At 32.9% G+C, this 23033-nt stretch overlaps 3 protein-coding genes across 3 annotated transcripts; 2 read left to right on the top strand and 1 right to left on the bottom strand.

The window, feature by feature from the left end:
* Positions 1-6807: 6807 nt before the first annotated feature.
* On the top strand, positions 6808-10562 carry LOC107936533 (NAC domain-containing protein 37). Its single transcript, XM_016869281.2, has 4 exons — positions 6808-6917; positions 8330-8539; positions 8631-8902; positions 9900-10562. The coding sequence occupies exons 2-4, from the start codon at positions 8386-8388 to the stop codon at positions 10416-10418; spliced, it is 945 nt and encodes a 314-aa protein (XP_016724770.1). The 5' UTR covers positions 6808-6917; positions 8330-8385; the 3' UTR covers positions 10419-10562.
* Positions 10563-16342: 5780 nt separating this feature from the next.
* LOC107936548 (uncharacterized) lies at positions 16343-18702 on the top strand. Its single transcript, XM_016869297.2, has 6 exons — positions 16343-16458; positions 16568-16651; positions 16739-16823; positions 17825-17913; positions 18145-18256; positions 18355-18702. The coding sequence occupies exons 1-6, from the start codon at positions 16420-16422 to the stop codon at positions 18570-18572; spliced, it is 627 nt and encodes a 208-aa protein (XP_016724786.1). The 5' UTR covers positions 16343-16419; the 3' UTR covers positions 18573-18702.
* Positions 18703-18963: 261 nt separating this feature from the next.
* Positions 18964-21484, bottom strand: LOC107936547 (60S ribosomal protein L8-3). The gene is made up of 2 exons (XM_016869296.2): positions 20892-21484; positions 18964-19479 (listed from the first exon to the last, which is right to left on the bottom strand). The coding sequence occupies exons 1-2, from the start codon at positions 21329-21331 to the stop codon at positions 19137-19139; spliced, it is 783 nt and encodes a 260-aa protein (XP_016724785.1). The 5' UTR covers positions 21332-21484; the 3' UTR covers positions 18964-19136.
* Positions 21485-23033: the final 1549 nt, after the last annotated feature.

Consider the following 23033-nt stretch of genomic DNA (forward strand, 5'->3'; position numbering starts at 1 on the left):
TAAGGTAGCAACGACATCGTGAGGAGCATGCACAGGACGTCACAACAACGTGACATATTCTCCATGTAATTAAGCAGCCGCATCTTTCACTCCAAGCATAACTTTTTCTCCCAGTCGAATTCTGATTATTTCAAGAATATTTAGTATGATTAAAACTTTAATCTTAACCTATTTAAAGGAGTCATTGTATATATCCTTGTTTTGAGAGTCCAAAACTAAGACGCCAATCAACAAGGGCTTTTCTTGAAGGCAACAAGATGTAGTTGCACATGAGTTTTGGTGAGAGTTTCGTGGTAACTATGGAAAGAGTTTTATTTTCAAGGTCTGGGTTTATACGTTTAGTACATTTAGGTTTATTTTCTCTATATTGTACTCTCATTTGTTTACTCATTTAGTAAAAAGCTAAAACCTCATTTGCCCATAATTTTTATTCTCTTCGGTAAAGTTTTCCACGTAAATATTTATGTGTTTTGATTTTCTCTATTTTACTTATTCGTTATTTATACAAATTAATCCCAACAATAATTAACAATATTATCAATTTTACCACTCTTGTAGTGTAGTAATTGAGCAAATCGATGAAGGTGGAAATGGATGATTAATCTCAACTTACTTTTAAAGTGGAAATGTAAATCACTTCAATCGAGCACAATCCACACGTTGGGAATCATGTAACTAAAAGAGTAAGTTTGCAAAAAGGGAGCCCCTCGAATAATTAATGCCCCTAATTTTGAAATAATTACATGGGACTAATGTGGGGGCGAACCATCCAAATATAATCATTTTAATTCTGCTCTCATTTCCATTTCTATTTATTTTGTTTTTATGAGTTTTGTGCTTATAAGCTATAACATTTGAGATAACCCTAGTCTTATAGGGAATATATATATAGGGACTAAATTAGAAAATTTTTTGGGTTAGAGATTAATTTGTATATTTTCATGAGGGTTAAAAATGTAATTTTATCGTTGTGTTGATATATATATATAACAATCACGCTACAAACCACAACCATTAGCAAATTGAAACAAACTACGTGTGCATAGGCTTTTTTTTGGCTCGGGCACAGCTCGACACAAATTTGCAATAAAAAAGTCATGTTGTTTTGCTGCTATATTTCCACTTTTTGCCACTGTTTTATTACTATTTCACTATTATGGTGCTACTATTTTATTGTATAACACTTATTTTATTGTTGATTTTATTACTAGTTTAGAGACATTTGCTTGTTAAGTTGTACTGATTTTAGTATTATTTAAGTATAAAGATTTTTTAAATTTATTTTCAATTTGTTGAAAAATATTTATTTTAATATTTTTAATGGTATAGGGTAAATATTTATGCCTATTTTTTGGGTCGAGCCGAGTCTAAACCTATCAATTAGGCCTAAAATTTTATTAGGACTCTATCCAATTCGACTCGTAAACAACTCTTTTTAAATAAAATCTTGAATTTAAACTTTCCCTCTTATTTAAAAATCCAGACTCTAAAATTAGTTGATTTTTTTAAAAATGTTTAGGGTCTTAATCTTATCAAAAGTTTATTAAAATTGGAATAAAATGAAGGGAACACTTTTTGACAAATGAAACACGTAGTCTCTAGAATCCCAAACGTCCATCACAAACATAAATAAAATTAGGATCTAACAAGTCAAATCATATGCGTTGTAATCGATGCCTAATGATCCAATTGTAAACCACCACCTCTTGTTTCCAATGACCCCATCATCAGCTCACACCTGTGACCGTCAATGGCGTCTATATCCATGGCCCCAGATCACCATATTTGTGTGTGTGTGAGAGAGAGTTCTCAGTCAAGGAATGTGGTCTGAATTTATAAACTTTATCAGTATGTCTTGTAATAAAATTGTAATCCCTGATGTCTTTCTTCCAAGACATTACAGGCGACCAACTAGTGAGTATATGACGACTCATTGTGAAAGGTAAAACACAGGTGCATTTCAATTCTTCAGCCATAGAATTTGGGTAATTCTCTTTGGAGTATTTAGAAATTTGCTTTAAGAGAATCTTATATCAATCATAAATTTTTGAGAGTTAAAAGTGAAAATTTATCATTATATTAACATGTAAATGACAAATTTACCATTTGAAGGAAGGGCAACGAAACTGTTTGTTCCCTTTTGCCTTCGACTCTCGATATTGATATGTCTCTACCGTGTATATAAATACTAACCCTCTAATTGTACAATATAAAAAAAAAGAAAATTTAAACACAATATCGAAATGGATAATTTTATTCATTGTACAATTAAAAAGGAATCAAATGAGTTTAAACATTTACTTTTTAATAGAATCACATCTCATGATTCTATTTTGCGTGGAAAAACAACTATACAAGTTATCTTCGCGACTTCACACATTTAAAGGGTTCAACTTGTGCAGATCCCCTATTTTACCTTTCTTATTTTATTTCTTTAACAAGTGCGTTGCACTTCAAAATTTTCAAGTCTGATCAAATTAAATTTAGGTCACACAACTCTAACGTTAATACTCTCATTAATAATTTCATGGGGTTCAACCTTGGACACTTTTCTCTGAGTAGATATTTTTGAACTTATCACAATGATTCTAATATCAGAAACCCTAGTTACTATGCAACCCATTTGAGGGAGAAGTGTTAGTTTGGGTGCAGTTTTCAAGCAATCACTAGCTCTATTTTTCCCAAATATGATGATGATGATGATAATAATAATGTATGAATTAGCCATATGATGATATCCACTCTAATTCACATGATGATGGTCAATAATAATTTCCTATAGAATCACATATTAGATGTACCTTTAGTTTATTAATTCCAAAAATCTAGAAAAATGTCTAAGAAAATGTACATATTTTACCAAATTCTACCAAATGCTCCATTTAAGGTCCTAGTCCCAAAATACAAAAAAAAAAAAAGTTTGAGATTTCTAGATATTTTATTTGATTGCCAATACAATATATTTATTTAAAGACTCTAGGAAAAAGTGTAGTATATTTTTATTTGATTACCAATATACAAGGGGTGCAATCATGGTTTGATGTCCCCCTTTGAAAGAAGCTTATGTTTCACACCTTACAATAAAATAGAGTGTGAACAGTTTTTTGAGTGCAATTCAAGAGTTTGGATAAAAACCTTTGCTTTATATATATAATTGGTTAAATTACTTTTTGAGTCCTGAATTTAGTAATTGTTTCCACATTGAGACTTAAATTTTTTTTTGTCTAAATCTCAATATAGGTATAATTGTCGAGTTCAAAGACTAACTTGAAAAAAAAATTAAGCACTAATTAAGAAAGAATTATCTATTTTAGACCCTAACATGGACAAAAAGAAATTCAGATCCGAATTTGAGAGTAATTATCAAGTTGAAACCCTAAATAATGATTTAATTCATATGTATATATATATAAAATAGGAAAGTTTGGGGAAATGGGTGTTTTTTTCCTTCACCAACCAATGTGAAAATGAAGCTATAAGAGATAATAATGAACAAGAACTTGGAAGGGTAAGGTATTGTTTATGGATTGAGAAAGAAAAAACAAAGAAATAAATAAAGGTGTTTGGAGGGTGGTCTATGTCAAAAAGGAGTTTGAGATCCTGATAGGACCCTCCCAAGGATCTGCTTTTGCTGGTTACGCTAACTCTTATGATATAAACTTTTTTTTAAATTTTATTTAGGTTTAATTATGATATCGGTTCTTGTACTTTCGATAAAATTTAAGATTTTGTCCTTTAAACCCTTTTATTTTTCGATTAAAATGTCGAAATCCGTAGTATTTTTTGTCGAAATTGTTAGGTTGCCCTCATATGTTGTGGCACACAATTGACATACAATAAACGTGTTAAGTTAATAAATTTTGACGAAAAATACTAATAATTTTTTTAATTTTTGAAATATAGGGATAAAATTTTAAAATTTATTAAAGTACAGGGACTGACAGTAGATTTTCACCTTTTACTTGTTATTGTTGTTAAAACTGTGAGAGAAGGGTTCACCGCCCCAACTTTGATGGTGGGGTTGAGGGTCCACAAGGGATGGGGTTTTAATGAACTCAATGATGCCCTCCGCCGCATGATTGGTGACTACCGCCGACCCACCACCGTCCTACGTGGACTTCGCCTCCCCTTCCCTAGCCAATTCACTGTTGGATATGGCAATTTATGCTTTTCACCTTCGTATCAAACCATATGCATGTGTGACACTAGCTTATGGCTAGCAAAAGCTACATACTTGTAGCCAAACTATGAACTAAACTTTTAATTAGTTCTCCAATTTCAAAATATTTTAATTGAACTCTTAAAGTATTAGTATGATATCAATCGTATTCTTTTGTTAATTTTGAATTAATCTGTACGTTATATATTGATTTAGTATAAAGTATATTTAAAACACGAGTCAATTTGCAAACACATATGTACCTACCAAAGGCGTAGCTCTACTCAGCTAAATAAGAAAATTGCTTTTAACTCCTCTAAAAATTTATAATATTTAATTTAAACCTTTTTAATCTTTGATTAAATGAAAATTTTGAGCTTCTATCCTCTTCGAAAAATAATTAATTTAACTTAAGCTTTTTTTAACATAATATTTTTAGCATTGTTCCCTCAAAATTTTATTTTTTTATCTTAGCCACCTTGAATAAAATTTCTTGCTTGCTCCTCCCTTCTGCTTGAAAGACTTAGATCTAATGGTTAAAAAAAAATTTATGCCTCATAAATTTTAATGACAAATTCTTTTTTTAACAAACCAGATCCAATGTATCCATATAATAGATATACATGTTTACAATTTAGTCCATATGTTCTAAAAACATTTCATGTCATATCTGAACTGGCACTTAGCGTCTAAACCAAATAGTTAGACTAATAGAAAGACCTAGTTAATACAATACCACTACTTTGAGGACTCAATTAGAATATTTTTAAATTTAGGGAGTAATTTAGAATATGGACTATAGTTTGAGGACAGTTGGTGAAATTAACCCGAAGTAGAGGAGCAACAAAAGACACATGCCCTTTAACGATATACTTTTGTAAATTCCACCCATTGTTTGTCTTCTACGTAAAGAACGATGTAAATCCACCAATGGATTTTTGCCACGTGGATTTCCACTGTTTCTTTGACGTACCTTCTCGTAAATACTTGTCGAGAAAAATCATTCGGAGGCCGTAATTTCTACTTGAAATGACTGAAATATCCTTAAAAGTGTCTCCGCAACAGCTTTGGGATGGAAAGGAGTTTTTGGTAATTTAAAGAAAGAGCTGACATGTCAGCAAGCTAGGGAAGAAAAAGGACAGCTCGGACGGGCGGTCGTTTGGCGGCAATAGGTGGCCGAGGTTGTGGTTATGGACTGCCATCGTGGCAAGTGTGTCAAAAAGTTTGAAAATGAAAGGGACTTTATTGAAATATTTCAATAAGTTCGAGCAACTATAAAGAATTCAATCAATACAAAATACAAAAAGTAAAGAGTCGAATAAAACTCGTTTTAGCGCGAATGTACATGTTTAGATCAGAAATCCATACATGGAAAATACAAATGGTGAGACTTAGGGGCAAAGTTAAACATTTTATTATGGAGGGTCAAAATCGAATTGTAAAATTTCGGAAGGTCAAAACTAAAGTTTTACCATTTTATTACATATATTCAAGGGCTTATAAGGTAATTCCACTAAATTAAGTGGGTGAAGGCTCCTACCTACGTACCCTTTTTGATATCATCTATAGTGAGATTTGAACCTAAGTGCCTAAAGACTTAGGGTTTTAGCCTTAACCAAAAATGTCAAAGTTTTAATGGCACAAGGATTTATATTTGATGTATTGATAGTATATAAGTTCATACACTGTTAATGAATCATAAGATGTCATTTGAAAAAAAAAATTGAATTTATTTATCTTTAATGATTTTTAAAATTATTTTTAATTTATTAATATATAATGTGTTTTAATATGATTTCACTAATCGTGTATAAATCATAGGAATGTTACTTGCTATAGTGTATGTTGTCTATGATTTGTGAACTTGAAATGATTGAAACTCGTAGTGATCTGATCAAAATAATCCTAAAACTTAAAATAATTTAAACTCAAAATTACTTAAATTAAAATAACTTAAAATTTTAAAGAGTAAACTACATTAGTAGTCGCTCAATTATGATTTTTTTTTTTAGTCACCAAAACTATGAAAAGTTACAAAATGATCATTCAACGACTCAATTTTGTCTTTTTTGGTCACCAGCTAACTAATGTTTGAAATAGTCACTTTTGTTTGCCTCGGATTACATTTTAGTCACTTATATTTGAAATGTTACATTCTAGTCACTTACATTATCCTTTTGTTACGAAGTGGTCACTCTGTCGTTAAGCTCCGTTACCTCCCTGTGGCAGTCCAAATGGGTTTTAAATGTCAAATTGAACTGGAAAATTTTAAATTAATTACACCTTAAACTGGAAAAGAAAACCGTTCGTCTCCTTTTTCTTTTAGTTGGACATCCAACTAAAACTCATTTGGACTGCCATGTAGGATTGTAGTTAAAGGGTAATGAAACTTAACGACAGAGTGACCATTTCGTAACAAAACGATAATGTAAGTGACTAAAATGTAATATTTTAAACATAAATGACTAAAATGTAACATGAGTAAAACAAAAGTGACTATTTTTAAAGTTTACCCTTTTTAACTAAAAACTAATTTAGCTATGCATTGACGTAAGCCAAATGGGGAGTGCCATCAATCAACCCCCATGCGCAATATAGAGCGGTCCTTTCCCTCCCCATCCCTTTTATATATTCTCTTCATTTCACTCCTCCATTTTTGTCTCTCTATTCTTCAATTCCCTTCCCTTTTGTCTTCTTCTTCTTCATTTCTTCTTTGTCTCTCAAACTCGAAACACGACCGCCAGTTAATAAACTCGAGGTAAGCTTCTACATTTCTGCATGAAAAAGAAAACTCAAAATCTTTTCAAGACAATATTCTTTTCATTTAGTATCGTGTTCGTGTCATGTCACCATTTGGTAATGTTAGAGTATATACAGAAGATAATCCTTAACTGGTCTGAAATCTTACAAGATCTTAACTGGTCTGATTTTCCCTATGAAAACATGAATGCCATTGACATTATAACCTTAAAAAACCAGAATATAATCAGTTCAGAGTGTCATGTTTTGGATTTGAATGTATGAAAAACTATATACAGCAAAAACCCAGAAACTATTTTTTCTGATTTTAGGTCAGTTTTTGTGTTATGGGAATTCTCGACAAACAGATAAAAGTTTGACAGTGGCCTTTCATTTACAATGAGACAATAACTTCTGCAACTGATAAGTGAAAGTGGAGTCGGGGTTTTTCTTTTCTTTAAAATCTCTTTTCACTTTTGTCAGGTTTTGATCCGATGGAAAACTGTGTTCTGTCGAGAAAAAGCTTCTCATTTTTTTATGGTCTCTCTTTCAAACCAAACGCATGCTTAATTGTGATAACGTCATCCCCCTTGTTCCATTTATACAACTTTTTAGGGTTAATATAACTTCTAGTCACTAAATTTGACAATTAAGTCCATTTTAATCCCTAAACTTCACGCTTTAATATGTGTTATATCATCAAATCCTTATGAAATCCAAGTTCTTGAACCAAAATAGACTTAGTTACCATGTTTAGTTACCAAATTTAGGGGTTAAAATTACTTTTTCAACTTTTTCAAATCAGATCATGGAAAAACTCGAAAATCCCAAACTTATTAATTTATATTCTACTCTCAAAGTGTAATTTTTGTTTGTTTCAAACCCTTTTTATTACACCCTTTCTACCTTGCTTATAATTGCATTTTAGTTTAATATAAATTTGATTCTTCTACTTTTATAATACTTTTAGGTGGCTAGAATAGTTGAACACTTTGAGACATGGATTTTTCTTAAAAAAAATTCGTTCTTACTCAAAGTTGAGCATAATAGAGGTACCAAAATCATAATTTAACAAGTTTTTTTTATAAAAACCCCGTTCTTGATACATCATTTCCACCATTCACCAACACAAGACAACATCATTAGCTCAAACATCTAGTTGTCCCTTCCAAGTGTTCTCTTAACAAACACACCCCTCATGTATTTTTTTTCCTTTTTTTGCCTTTTTCCATTTTCACATCTTCTAGTTTTTTAATCTATGAAACAATAGGTTTTGTTTTATAACCATGCCTTAATTTTGCTTCTAAGAGGGTTTTAAAGTTAACCACTATTGATTATACATATACATATACATTTATATGAATATAATGCTTGTCAACTTGGAGAAACTTTTCATTATTTTTTTCAACTTTTTTTCTAATTATGATTTAGGGGTGAAGAAGCTATAAAAGAGTGGATTGTTAGTGGTGAGTTAATATTGTGGATCAATGGAGTCATGTGTCCCACCCGGGTTCCGGTTCCACCCGACTGACGAAGAGCTTGTCGGCTACTATCTGAGGAAGAAAATTGCATCGAAGAAGATCGATCTCGATGTTATAAGAGACATCGATCTGTATAGGATCGAACCATGGGACCTTCAAGGTACAAAACACCATCCCACACTTCAATTTTATTTCTCCTTTGAGGGTTTTCATTTTATGTAAAGAGTTGGATATTGGTGATTGGAATGTAGAGAGGTGTCGGATCGGGTACGAGGAGCAAAACGAGTGGTATTTTTTCAGCCACAAGGACAAGAAGTATCCGACTGGAACGAGGACTAATAGAGCGACTGTTGCCGGTTTCTGGAAAGCAACGGGACGAGACAAGGCAGTTTACGATAAATCGAGGTTGATCGGGATGAGGAAGACCTTGGTCTTCTACAAAGGAAGGGCTCCGACCGGGCAAAAAACAGATTGGATCATACATGAATATAGGCTCGAATCCGATGAGAATGGCCCTCCCCGGGTAAGCATTTACATACACGCACACACACACAGACGTAACATATATGTATATTTATAGTGTATAAATATTGACCATCAGTCACGAAACAAAAAGTATTTTGAAGTCTCTTCCCTTTATTAGGACAAGATGATTAGAACCCTAACTTTTTTGTGACGAAATAGTTGGTGTTTATTTTTTCAGGGAAAATTTATTTTCCGAGGGCTATAAGTTTCTTTTTTTGTGATTTAGTCACAAATATTTTGGGGGTTATTAATTAACTAAATAAGTGAAGGATTTTTTAAAATTGAAAAACATATGGTATGTATAGTGTTTATAATTTCTATATTAACTTACACGCCATGAGAAAATATATATATAACCTAATATTTTTTAGGACTTATTTTGTAATTTACCCACTATTCAATTTATATGAGAAAAGGAAGCAACTTTTTTTTTTTACTTAAATGTCTAACATAATATGATTTCTAGGTCAAAAAAGATGATTAGTCTAACTTTCCAGCATGGCCCATTTTTTTTTTGAAAAGAGAAATTCCATTTCTCCTGCATAGCATTCATATAGCCACCACCATTGCTATAATATCTACCTCAAAAACACATTTGAAAACTAAAAAAGGTTGATTAGATCAAATATTTCTAAATTATAGTCTCGGTTTTAGATTGGTCATCAGTAATTCCATTAACTTAAGCGTTAAATTATAGTTCAAATATAGTATTGAACATATTTAAAACACGTGATATGCCTATCGCATGGATAGTTTAGATTGACTATTGTGTTAAAAAGAAAGAAATAACTAGGGGCGTGGATAAACATAAGAACTTAATTGAAATTGTACTACTACGTTGGGTTCTCAACCTAGGACCAATTTAGAACCTAGTCCATAGTTTAGGGACTCCGTGTGCAATTAACCTTTCGTGAAACAAGAAAACTTTAGGCTTCAACTCCTTATTCTCTTTGTGTATTTATAATTTAGTCTCTAAACTTTCAAACTTCTTGCAGGAGGAAGGATGGGTGGTTTGTCGAGCATTTAAGAAGAGAACTAGTAGCCAAAGCAAGACCATCCAAGGGTGGGACACGACCATTTTCCAGGATGAACCAAGTGGGATTACCAGTTCCGCAATTTTTGATCCACTAGCTGACATTTCAAGACAAACCCAGAATTTTAAACAAGAGATAATAGTGGCAAACAATTTGAACTTTATCGATCACTATGATCAGTTCCTACAGCTTCCTCAACTAGAGAGCCCTTCAATGCCATTAATAAAGAAGCTGCCAAACACTAAGGAAGTGACTGATTGGAGAGACCTCGACAAGTTTGTAGCTTCTCAGCTGAGTCAAGAGATTAGATACGGTGGTGGTGATGAAGGTGGTTCGAGCTTTGGAGCTGATACAAATGGTGAAATATCAGATATGGCGGTGCTGTTGTTGCAGTGTAGTAATAATGGTGGAGATGAAGAAGGGAATAAGTTGAATGAGTTATTGAGTTCAGATATTGGACCCTGCTTATTTGATAAATGAAAGTGCTTATATTGGTTTTAGTATATTATAAAGCTTGATGGGTAATGATACATTTTTTAAATTTTGTAAAAATTTGGTTGTGAAATTAGTGAAGAAAACTATCATTCTAGCTATTTGCATGCAATTCCAAAGTAAACCATTCAATTATTTTTGTATTAATATAGCTATTAATGTTCATATGGCTAATTAATAATAATCCTTTAAACTAGTTTGATGGTTAGGTGTTAGGATCGTCCCGAATAAGCAACGAACAAGTAAAAATAGTAGAAGAAATTGAGAAGATGAACACACAAATTTAACGTGGAAAAACCCCTCAAAAGAGGATAAAAAACCACGGGCAAAGATAATTTTACTATAATGGCAAAAGAATGAAGAGTACAAAAGATGGAGATAAAAACTAAACCCCGAAAACCCGAAAAACAAAGAACCCTCAAACGTAAACACAAAATTCTCTGAATGTGTTATGAGTTCTAATCTAATGGGTGTCTCTTTTTTCTAAGATTGTAAAGGAGCCTATTTATAGGCTAAATTAGTAAGTCAAATAAACTATACTAATAAATGCTAAATATATTATACTAATAAATACTAAATCTTCTAGAAAAAAATATATTTTTGTTTAACTTGACTTGCAAGCAATCTCTTAGAATTTGGGTCACACAATTCTAATAATCTCCACCTTGACACAAATTCTTTCAATGCCATCTTTGCCAAAACCCGCCACGGGCCTATCTTGAACTATGCAGGGAATTAACTGAGTCGAATCTATGCTTAGAAGCTGGAAGACTTCTAGCCTTCGACTTGTGCACTGCCAAATCAAAACTAACCCGGGTCTGATTTTCACGAATACAGTGCCCTAACTTTTCAAAACCTGCATCCAAAAGAGAACCTCTCTTCAACGAAACGGTCATACCTTTTTCCCTCCTATGACCAAGTTGCCTCCGCTTCAAATGAGTTGACTTTGACTCCGTAACGGACGAGGGACGTCCAATTTCACCGGTCACTGTAGAACCTTCCAGAATATAAAGACTGCCGGTTCTTTTACCTTTTAACAAAACGAGAGCTCCACGAGATACTTTAATGTCGCTCGACTCGATGTTGATTCTGCATCCTTTCAAGTCTAAAATACTCAAGGAGATGAGATTCTTTCGTAAATCAGGTACATACCTGACATCTGAGAGTGTCCTAATCGTCCCATCGTGTATCCTAATTTTAACATTACCAGTACCGATTATTTTACTAGATGAATCGTTTCCCATGTGCACAACTCCACCTTCAACTGAACTGTATATGGAGAACCATTCTCTATTGGGACACATGTGGAAAGAACATCCTGAATCTAGGATCCACTCAGACGTAAGCTTGGAGTTATCGCTCGTTGACACTAACAAGAAATCATCACCGCCTTCATCGACCAAATTAGCACCAGCTACATCTTCCTCGTTACTCTCAGCAGCTCTTTTATTTCGCAGTTTATAACAATCTGCTTTGACGTGACCTAACTTTTTGCAATAGCGACACCTTTTGTCTTGTTTCTTTGATGCTTCCAAAATGGAAGCTTGTCTATCTGCTTTGCTATTCAAATCAAACTCATTGTCGAGTTTGTCTCTACTCAACAAATGACCCTTCACATCTTCGAACGAGAGTTTGTCTCTACCATAAATCAGGGTCTCCCTGAAAGACTTGTATGAAGAGGGTAAAGAGCACAATAATAGCATAGCTTGATCTTCATCGTCAATATGAACCTCAACGTTCTTTAAATCATTTAAAAGAGTAATGAATTGACTGATGTGATCTTTAAGAAGCTCACCTTCGTTCATGCGAAACGTAAATAGACGTTGTTTCAACACTAAACGGTTAGCCAGAGACTTAGTCGCATAAAGAGTTTCTAACCTTTTCCACAAGGCGAATGAGGTCTTCTCCATCAATACCTCCTGCAATACTGTATTCGCGAGGCACAACTGGATTGCAGACAAGGCCTTTTCATCAAGCTCTTCCCATTCTGTTTGATTTAGATTCTCAGGCTTTTTCCCTGTAACAACCTTTTTCAAGCCATTTTGAACTAGAATTGACATCATCCGAACTTGCCACAGATTGAAATTTGTCTCTCCATCGAACTTCTCAATTTCAAACCTTGTTGTTGCCATCTCTGACCGGGCTGATCTATGAAAGTTAAACTAGCTCTGATACCACTTGTTAGGATCGTCCCGAATAAGCAACGAACAAGTAAAAATAGTAGAAGAAATTGAGAAGATGAACACACAAATTTAACGTGGAAAAACCCCTCAAAAGAGGATAAAAAACCACGGGCAAAGATAATTTTACTATAATGGCAAAAGAATGAAGAGTACAAAAGATGGAGATAAAAACTAAACCCCGAAAACCCGAAAAACAAAGAACCCTCAAACGTAAACACAAAATTCTCTGAATGTGTTATGAGTTCTAATCTAATGGGTGTCTCTTTTTTCTAAGATTGTAAAGGAGCCTATTTATAGGCTAAATTAGTAAGTCAAATAAACTATACTAATAAATGCTAAATATATTATACTAATAAATACTAAATCTTCTAGAAAGAAAATATATTTTTGTTTAACTTGACTTGCAAGCAATCTCTTAGAATTTGGGTCATACAATTCTAACATTAGGGTATTCACATTTTTAGGTGCGCCCTGAATTCGAGTCAAGCTAATTGCTTAAGATTTTGCCCTTCGCTTGTAATTCACCAAAAAAAAAGATTCAAATCTAAAAAAGTAAATAGTCTTATGACTTCATCCTTTGTCAATAATTCTAAGGCCTCATTAGCACAATCCTGGAATCTTTTGTTTGATGCCGAAGAATTCTTATAAGTTGAATTAAATGTATTAGTTGTATTGAAACAATTCAAACTTCAAAATAATACAGTAAAAGTATTATGAAAGTCCTTATATTAGGAGTCGGATTATATTTTGCTTCCTATACTTAAAAAATGGGCAAATTTATCCCCATACATTAGATTAATATTTAAAGTTTTATCTATTTGTACTGTTAAAAACTAGCATAGTCGACAGAATAATCAGACAGTGAGATGTGACAACCACATGTATCTTATGTGAATATACAGAAACTAGTTTTTAACAGTAATAATAGATAAAACTTTTAACAGGAAAACCAATTTGTTATTTGGTCTAATATATACGAATTAATTTATTTTTTAATAAAAAAGACAAAATACAACACGATTCCCGATATTTTACTAAAAAATGCATAGTAAAAACAAAAAGACAAATATATTAAAATAATTACACATTTTTAGGAAAGAAACAAATTTGATTGATTCTTTTTAATTTTTTTTTGATTGATTTGAATTATCAAAGGTTTTAGTTAATGCGTGAACATAGTGGCCTCATAGCTTGATCTCCTTCATCATATGCATCAAGAATGGTAAACGAATACCCTTCAAAAAGAATAATTCAATCTCCTTGGTCTCAAGATCCGAATTCAGCATATCAAGCCAGTTATTCTGAAGTTATAAAAAGAGCAGAAAATTTGTTGAAACAACAACAAATTCCAGAAATAAAAGATTTTTATAATCCAGGATTACCAAATGAAATTTATAAATATATTAATGAAATATGGAAAACCCATATTTTAGAACAAAGAGCAAATTTTAGACGAGCTCTTACAAAGTTTTCACAATTTCTAGTTAAAAAAACAACTAAAGAAAATGAAGCACATGAATTATTATTAAAAGTTGTTTTATACAGAGATTGGCAAGAACTCGAAATAGAGTATACAAATATCAATGAGATAAATAATCTTATTGATATATTTCAATACTTTATTCATAAAGGAACAAATAGTCCCATTATGAATAAAATGTTTAGAATATGTTTATATAATAAAGCTAGGAAAATATTACCAGCAGAAATTTTTGAAAAAATCAATAAAATTATCTGCAACCAGCAGACTCAATATAAAAAAGTCTTTTCTGAATACTTTTTAGAATCATATGTTATACTTGTTACAACCATGCATGCCTCCCCATTCTTTCTTTTTTTTTATACCCGTTTTTATAGTTTATGTTTGGAATTTGTAGATATTTTTCCTAATAATGTCGTCTTTAAGGTTCAAATCTGACTCCTTTTTTTAAGAGTATAATATTTTTATTAATTTTAATTTTAATCAAAGAAATTATACATACCTCGATTCGAGCTTCGTACAATTTTTTAATGCAAAGTTTTAATTTTAATTAATTTATAATTTATTTTAATTTTTATAATATAAAAATAAATATTTTATATTTAAAATAGCTTAAAAATAATATATAAAAAAATATTTTTATTCATTTATTGAATAATTGAAATACTATAAAAATGTATTTTTTTTTCTATTAGAAATAAACAGATACAGACATTTCAATGAGAAATGACATTTCATCTTTTATTTTTTGCCACCATATTTGACCAACAAAGATGTTTAACTTTATTCATCAAATGACTATATTGCATTATCTCTTTATATTTTTGTTAATTTGATTTTTATTTAAATTAATTAAATTTAGTATTTAATTTTAAAAAAAAATAAATTTGACCAATAATCTTTTTTAAAAAATTTGAATTGTTGTTTTTAATAAAAATATTGGTTAAAATGTTAAATTTTTAAACATTACAACGCACATGATAATTCACATGTATTTCATGTTAATTCTTCTGAAATTTTATAAACTTTTTATATTTTTTGATTTTTGAATTTATTTTTATTTTTGATTATTTTAATAAATTTTAAATTGTTTGTTGACATAGCATATAAAACAACTATAATGTTATGTCAGCATAAAGTATACGTGAGTTGTTACGTCAACATCGTTAAAAAATTAATATTTTAGTTAGCTTTTAATTTAAAAAAAATTTAACTAATTTTAAAAATGTTATTGATCAAATTTAACTTAAAGAAAGAAAAAAATAAGAGTAAAATTGAAGAAAAAAAATGTAAATATTGAGTGCTAAATTACGAGCTTTCCCTTTTAGTGGATTCAAAGGGTCGTGGCCTCCCTCTCTACTATCAATTTCCAAGTACTTGTAAATGATAACAGGACTAGCTATTTCAATACATTGAGAGAGTTTAGTCAAGGAGATCCTTTATATCGAGGGGGTCAAGTTAGAGTTTCTTTTCATGGTGAAGATTGAGTTATATATTTATATGAGCGTTAAAATGCAAATTTAACACTTTTTTGGTATTTATCTTTATAATTTTTAGAAGAATTGAATTAAAATTTTATTATTTTTGGAGGACTAAACTATAATTTTACCATTTATTTAATTAAAATTTTATAAATATTCTGAAACTAAAAGCACAATTTCCATTTTCCATTCTCCTTTCTCCATATCTCTACATCCTTTGGCATCCCCATTCGACATCTCCTTTGTGCTAATATGTCATTGTTGCATTCAAAGAGCGAAGGAATTTGGCCGAGGATTAAAAGTTAGATTATATTTTACTCTTATTTATTTTAAAAAATAAATTAATCCATATATATTAGATCAATAATTAAATTGATAATTTTTGTTAAAAAAATTATCTATTTATATTATTAAAAACCGACATGGCTACAAAATAACTAGATAGTAACGCGTAGCGTGTCATGTGTGCCTCATGCTGACGTAAGTGGACCAATTTTTAATAGTAGAAATATGAAATTTTTAACAAAATGACCAATTTATTCTTTGATCTAATGTAGAGGGACTAATTTACCCAATTTTTAAGCAAAGGGGGAAAATACAAACCAACTACTAATTCAGGGGCTTCTATAATACTTTTACCTGACCGAACTTAAAAATGAAAAATTCTTCTTTTAGCCCTTAAAAAATTACAAGATTTTAAGTTAATCTATTACCCTCCGTTAACCCGACTCGTGTGAAAAAAAAGGAATTAAACACGTGTGGATTTTCAGTTGAAGTAGTTATCGAAGTGCACCTCTGAGAGTTTAAAAATAAAAATAAAAATAAAAAAATTGAAGCTTGCAGCAATGGGTGCCTCTGAATCTGCCCTACTAGGTTCTTCATCGGTAAGTTTTCAATTTTTCTCGACAGTTTTCGAAAATTTTCTTCAGCTGGATTTTGTTTATAGCTTTAATTTCTGTTAACATTGATTATTATTATTATTGGGCAATGAAGAGTTCGAGCGATCAAATCAGTACAATTTCAAAGCGATCGGAAACAATCGATCCCGTTTTAGAGAAGCTCAAATCCCTTAAAATTGTGAGTTCTTTTTTATTCTTTGTTTTATGAATTATTATGTCACCGTTAAAAGCTAAGGGATTTGACGGTTTCTTTTGTGAATTGTAGACGTCTCCGATACTGACGGCGCCGCCGACGGAGGGTAGCTTAACTGACATTTTAGTGAGAAAACCATCATCATCTTCGGCTCAAGGTTTTGCTTGCTTTATAGTTTATATCAGTGTATTAGGGTTTTTTGGTTGATAAAACCCAGAAAGATGATGCCTTTTCTGTTTGAGCCTTGAAGTGAAACTGATAGTACTTTGCAAAATTTATAATTGGATTCAAATTTTTTGCTCGAATCCTATATATGAAGAAATTGGCTAACATTAGACTGTTGTGGCTTACGACTTTATTCATAGTGAAATGCTGAGTTTCTGTCATTGGAGCCTTTTTCTTTTCTGATGAATGTGTATACTTGTAAGATTACAGTACATCAGTCATCTAACCTTGTGATTTCATCTCATTGGAGACTTTTTCTGCCTGATGAATGTTTTGGCTGGTAAGATCTCGTTATACCAGTCATCAAACATTGTTAATTTATAACTTCATACTTGGCTGAGCCTGGGCTAAGCTTTTACCAGTTATCGAGTTCATAAGGAAGCCAAGGAGCTAAGAATAATTAGACTAGCTTACCCAAGGGAGTGGTATCGGAGTGATCCATTAGGTTCAATGGTATTTATACAGGACAGGTTCTTTATGCAGCTATATACTGTATATGTTGTATAGCTATTAGGAGTGTCATTCCCGGTTTAAGCCCCATTAGATTTGCATCCACGTGTTCTTGACTTCGCATTCATTAAAGGCTTCTATTCACTTGTTTGTCTATTTGCTTAGTGTTGTTTTAGGGATGAGATGATGAGTGCAACAATGGTGTATCGGGTATAGATTGCTTTTTAATCACCTTGTTATGCATATACCTAAATAAGTGTATTTCCGGGGGAAACGCATATGCATAAAGTTAAAAATAGATGGAAAAGAAGAAGATAAAAGTTAATTAATGTTGGAGGGTAAACAAAAACCTTAATTACTTTTTCAGAAATTATGGTAATTTGGTGCACTCTTGAAGTGCTAAGTATTTTCTGATTTTGTTCTATGGTTGTCAATAGCTTTTTTCCCTGGCTTTACATTATTTCTTTTGGACCATCAAAATAGGTACTGTGAATCCGGAGGTGTTGCTGGAGCTTTTCTCAATGTATCGTGATTGGCAGGAGGAGAAGGCTCGAGAGATTAGCAAGAAACAGGTGTGCCATATCTGCCATAAATTTACAAGTACGAGAACAGTTGTTGCAACATCATAGGGTAGATTACTTCTGTTGTGGATCGTTTTTTTAATTCTATGTTCCATTATTTTATATCAAGTTCATATCAAGACAGAAGTTTTTTCCATTATTTCGATTTTATGAAGAATTAAGTATACACAGTCCCTTTTTGTTGTTCAAATGTATACGTTTGGGACATTTCATTAATTGCAGGAAGAGAGAGAAAACAAAATAGAAGTTGCAGATGCTTTGGCAGTTAAACTTCTCCAACGTTTTAATTACTCAGTTTCCACGATGAAGACAACTTCACAACATTTCTCAGAAGGTAATTCGACTTTCCTCTCGTATGGCTAAACATTTTGAAAAATCTGATGATTTCTCTTTAAAATCTCAAGTAATTATATCTTTGTATAATGAATGTAGTTCACACATTGCAAGTGGAGCTTGGGGATCTTAAAGGAAGGTTAACTGAGGTCCTTAGCAATTGTGATTCATTGTGCAAGAGAATTGCCACGGAGGGGCCAGAACCTCTTCGATCGTCCATCAAGCCATTCGCAGTTGCCACTGCAAACTTGACAGCAAATCAAAGAGTTGAACCTACAAATCAAAGTTCAATATCTATAGAAGACAAATTAGAGTGACACTTAAAATTGTCTCATCCGTACATAATTGACATATTCTTTTACCATTAAACACTTCTTTGAGATTTTAGTTATTTTGTGTACTTGCATTAAGCTTTGAATATAGATACTATGGTATGCCTTCATTAAAGGCTTCTCAGGGTGTAGCACTTGGCTTAATTAGAAATTCAACACCACCAGACTTGTCACTCGAAAATTGGTCTCTATTAACAAACACAATCTGAACTGACTCGAGCCTTTGACCATAAAATGTTCCATATAAGTAACTCAAAATAACTTTGAACTTGAAGATACCAAAATCCAAAATAATTCATACCTAATAACTCGATTCAAAAAACTCGAACATAAAACAGGGGTAAAAACCGAAAACAACAAATACCAAAAACATGGGTAAAAATCCGAATCAAAAACAAAATCATTGCTCAAACAACTCAAAACAGTACCAATATCTGATAATTCAAACACATTTTCAAGCATAAAGGTCTTAAACACTCTTGAATGTAAAATCTGAAGACCAAAAGAACTAAAATTACAGCAAGTAATATCCTAAGCCTAAGCCTAAGCCTAAGCCTTGTCAGCTTTGGCAGCTGTAGCAGCAGCTTGTCCTCTGAGCCTACCAGTTCTCCTAGCAGCAATAAGACCAACTTTCTGTCCAGGAGGAGCATCACGCCTAACAGTACTAGCATGACCGATGTGTTGATGGTTACCACCTCCATGGGGATGCTCAACAGGGTTCATAGCTACACCACGCACCTTAGGCCAGCAGTTCCTCTTCACTCTAAACTTGTGATAAGCATTACCAGCCTTGAGGAGAGGTTTCTCAGTCCTACCACCACCTGCAACTTGGCCAATCATCGCACGACAGCCACTTGGAACAATCTTCTTAGAACCAGATGGAAGCTTGATCCTGTAAAGATTAAAGGCCAAAAGGTCATTGCTAGAACAGCTAATTACTCCGAACTTCCACCAATGTCCATCTATAATTAAACACTACCAATCTAATTTCAAGGTTAAGCAAAAATTATCATCGAAACACGCAGGCACCAACAAGACAGTGAAATTTAACATGTATAGACAAGTAATACTCAACTAAACACTACCGATATGCTTTAAGAGATGCATTTTTCATTTTAAGCAACCTTCACCTACTAATTGCATTACAAACCTTTCTCGTAAACTAGGCATACGATCAAGCATGTATAAATAGGGCTAATCAACAATAAAAGAAATATAGAAAATCATCACATATAAAGGCCTGTAATACTCAACACTACATATCGTTCTGAATGCATTTTTCATTTTAAGCAGTCTTTCACACTAATTGCATTAGAGTACTCATGATATCAACAGCAAGCCTTAGATCATAGCAAAATGCATAAATAGGGCCAATTTACAATCAAAGGTTACCACATATAAAGGCCAGTGATACTCAACACTACACAGATCTGAAACCCGAATGTAGGATTGTAATAAGAAACTTTGAACTAAAGATATACTTTTTTTAATGCTAAAACCCGAATTATGGATCAAATTCAGAATCCTTTTGCTTAAGAGATGCTCATGTTATCCCCCAATTTGCATTCCATGAGTTAAGAACCAAGCAACATTTATCCAACAATTGCATTACAGTTCTTCCTCATAAGCTAGGCATACAATTAAGCACTAATATCCACATCAAACCCAAGACTATAGCAAAATGTATAACAATAGCGCTAACCAACAATCAAAGAAATATAGAAAATCATCACATATAAAGGCCTGTAATACTCAACACTACATATCGTTCTGAATGCATTTTTCATTTTAAGCAGTCTTTCACACTAATTGCATTAGAGTACTCATGATATCAACAGCAAGCCTTAGATCATAGCAAAATGCATAAATAGGGCCAATTTACAATCAAAGGTTACCACATATAAAGGCCAGTGATACTCAACACTACACATAGATCTGAAACCCGAATGTAGGATTGTAATAAGAAACTTTGAACTAAAGATATACTTTTTTTAATGCTAAAACCCGAATTATGGATCAAATTCAGAATCCTTTTGCTTAAGAGATGCTCATGTTATCCCCCAATTTGCATTCCATGAGTTAAGAACCAAGCAACATTTATCCAACAATTGCATTACAGTTCTTCCTCATAAGCTAGGCATACAATTAAGCACTAATATCCACATCAAACCCAAGACTATAGCAAAATGTATAACAATAGCGCTAACCAACAATCAAAGCAGCATAGAAAATCATCAGTTCATCACATACAGTAAAACAGACCCAAATCAAAATCACAGTTAAAACAGCTTAAAAATGAGATACCTGGTGGTATCATTATCAGGGTTGTGACTAATAACAATAGCATAATCCCCAGAAGCTCTAGCGAAAACCCCACGGTCACCAACATGGTGCTCAACGTTGCAAACGACAGCTCCTTCAGGGATAGATCTAAGGGGCAACACATTTCCAACCACAAGGGTAGCTTTCTTACCACAATACACGAACTGTCCGGTGTACATACCCTCGGCGGCGACGAACAATTCCTTCTGTTTCTTGTAACGGAAAGGGTGGCGGAAAACGACGCGGGCTAACGGAGCCCCACGTCCAGGGTCGTGAATGACGTCGGTGACGACACCTTTAAGGTAACCGTTCCGTTCACCGAAGTCGAGGCTGCGGAAACGGGCGGGACCCTTCCGGTGGTGGGTATGGGCCTTGAAGACCGAACCGGCACCCTTACGTTGAGCTCGAATGACACGACCCATTACGGTGGTTGTGAGGAGACCTCTCTGTCTTCTCTTGGAGGCAGACGATGGGGAGAGAGAGCTTAGTGAAAAAGGGGTAGGAGGGGTTGAAGATTAGGGTTTTTAGATTGGAATTTGGAGATTTGGGCCTTTAAATTGAATATTTGAGTTTATAGATTGGATTTTGGGGATTTAGGGCTTTAAAATAATTAAAATTTGTTGCCATTATTCAACCCAAAAATAAAAGCCTTTTATGGCCTTTTGAAGGGCCCAAATAGAAATTTCAATTTTTTTGGGTTAATTAAATGAGTTAATTGCACTAAATGTCCCCAAACTATGACTCATTCTAAATTGGTCCTAAACTTTTAAAACATTCTAATTATATCTTCAAACTATCAATGTTATATCAATAAGTTTCTTCCATTACTAAAATCGTTAATTAAGAGTTAATTGCACAAAACATCCTCAAACTACGACTCTCATTCTAAATTGCTCCATAAACTTTAAATCATTCTAAAAACATTCCTAAACTATCGAGGTTATATCAATTAGGTCTTTTCGTTACTAAAATCATTATTTAATTGTTAAATGATAAGTCAAATCTCATGTAAAATTGTTAACGTTAATCATTCTAATTACATCCTCGAGCTATGATTGAGTCGACTTCGAGCTTAGTAATACTTGACTCTAACGGCTCACAAGCCTTATCGAGCTTTTCATATGTTTATATTATCAGATTACATTATTACCCTTGTATATATTATTAACCCTAAGCTTAATTATCGAGTTGAGCTTGAGCTTGAGTATAAAAATTGATAAATAAACTTAATCAAGCTCAAGCTCGATGATATCTTTAACTGAGCTCGAGCTTAAAAATAGATATTCAATCGAGCTCCGAATTTTGAGTCGAGCTCGAGTTTAACCTTGTAAAATGGCAACCCAACAAAAAAAATAATGTGAATTGAGTTCTTGCAAATGGCAACAATATCTTGAAATTATGACATATCTCAATTTTTTTCTATTTTACCATGTTTGAAACCAATATGACAACATCTTTTCTTGTCACCCTTCATTTCCGATTCTTTGTTTGTTTGTCTGAAAAATGAATATCACTAAACATCCTCGTATCGTTAGCAATGATGGTGGCAACTGTAATACCGGCGACACGAGCTCAACCGTTTGTCAAAAAAGGCTGCCCTTCTCAATGCGGCAGCGTTACAATCCCATATCCTTTCAGCACGAAGGAAGGTTGTTTTTTAAACCACAACTTTTACATCCACTGCGACGAATCCATAGCTTGCTTAGCACATATGAAATTGATCATCACCGATTGCGATCGAAGGTCAGTTGCGGGTCTTAACCACGGTTGCTCGAGATTGTTACCGAGCTCCACGGCTCCCTTTCTTAATCCCGGAAACAACGATACCGTTGTCATCTTTATCGATTTACAATATCTCGAGCACCCGAAACAAGCTCACGGCCATAGGATGCAACACTTACGGATACTTGAAGGGATATACCGGGAACAAAAGTTATAGTTCCGGGTGTGTGTCATTGTGTGACCAGTTGGATGAACTGATTAATGGATCATGTACTGGATTCGGATGTTGTCGAAGAAAGTCAATTTTTGTTACGTCCGCAATCACGATTACGAATTTTTTATCATTGTTGTTGATATCGATGAGTGAGAAATTTCAAGTTGATAATGCAATATGCAAAAATT

The sequence above is a fragment of the Gossypium hirsutum genome, chromosome A02, assembly GCF_007990345.1.
Source record: "Gossypium hirsutum isolate 1008001.06 chromosome A02, Gossypium_hirsutum_v2.1, whole genome shotgun sequence".
NCBI classification, from domain to species: Eukaryota; Viridiplantae; Streptophyta; class Magnoliopsida; order Malvales; family Malvaceae; genus Gossypium; species Gossypium hirsutum.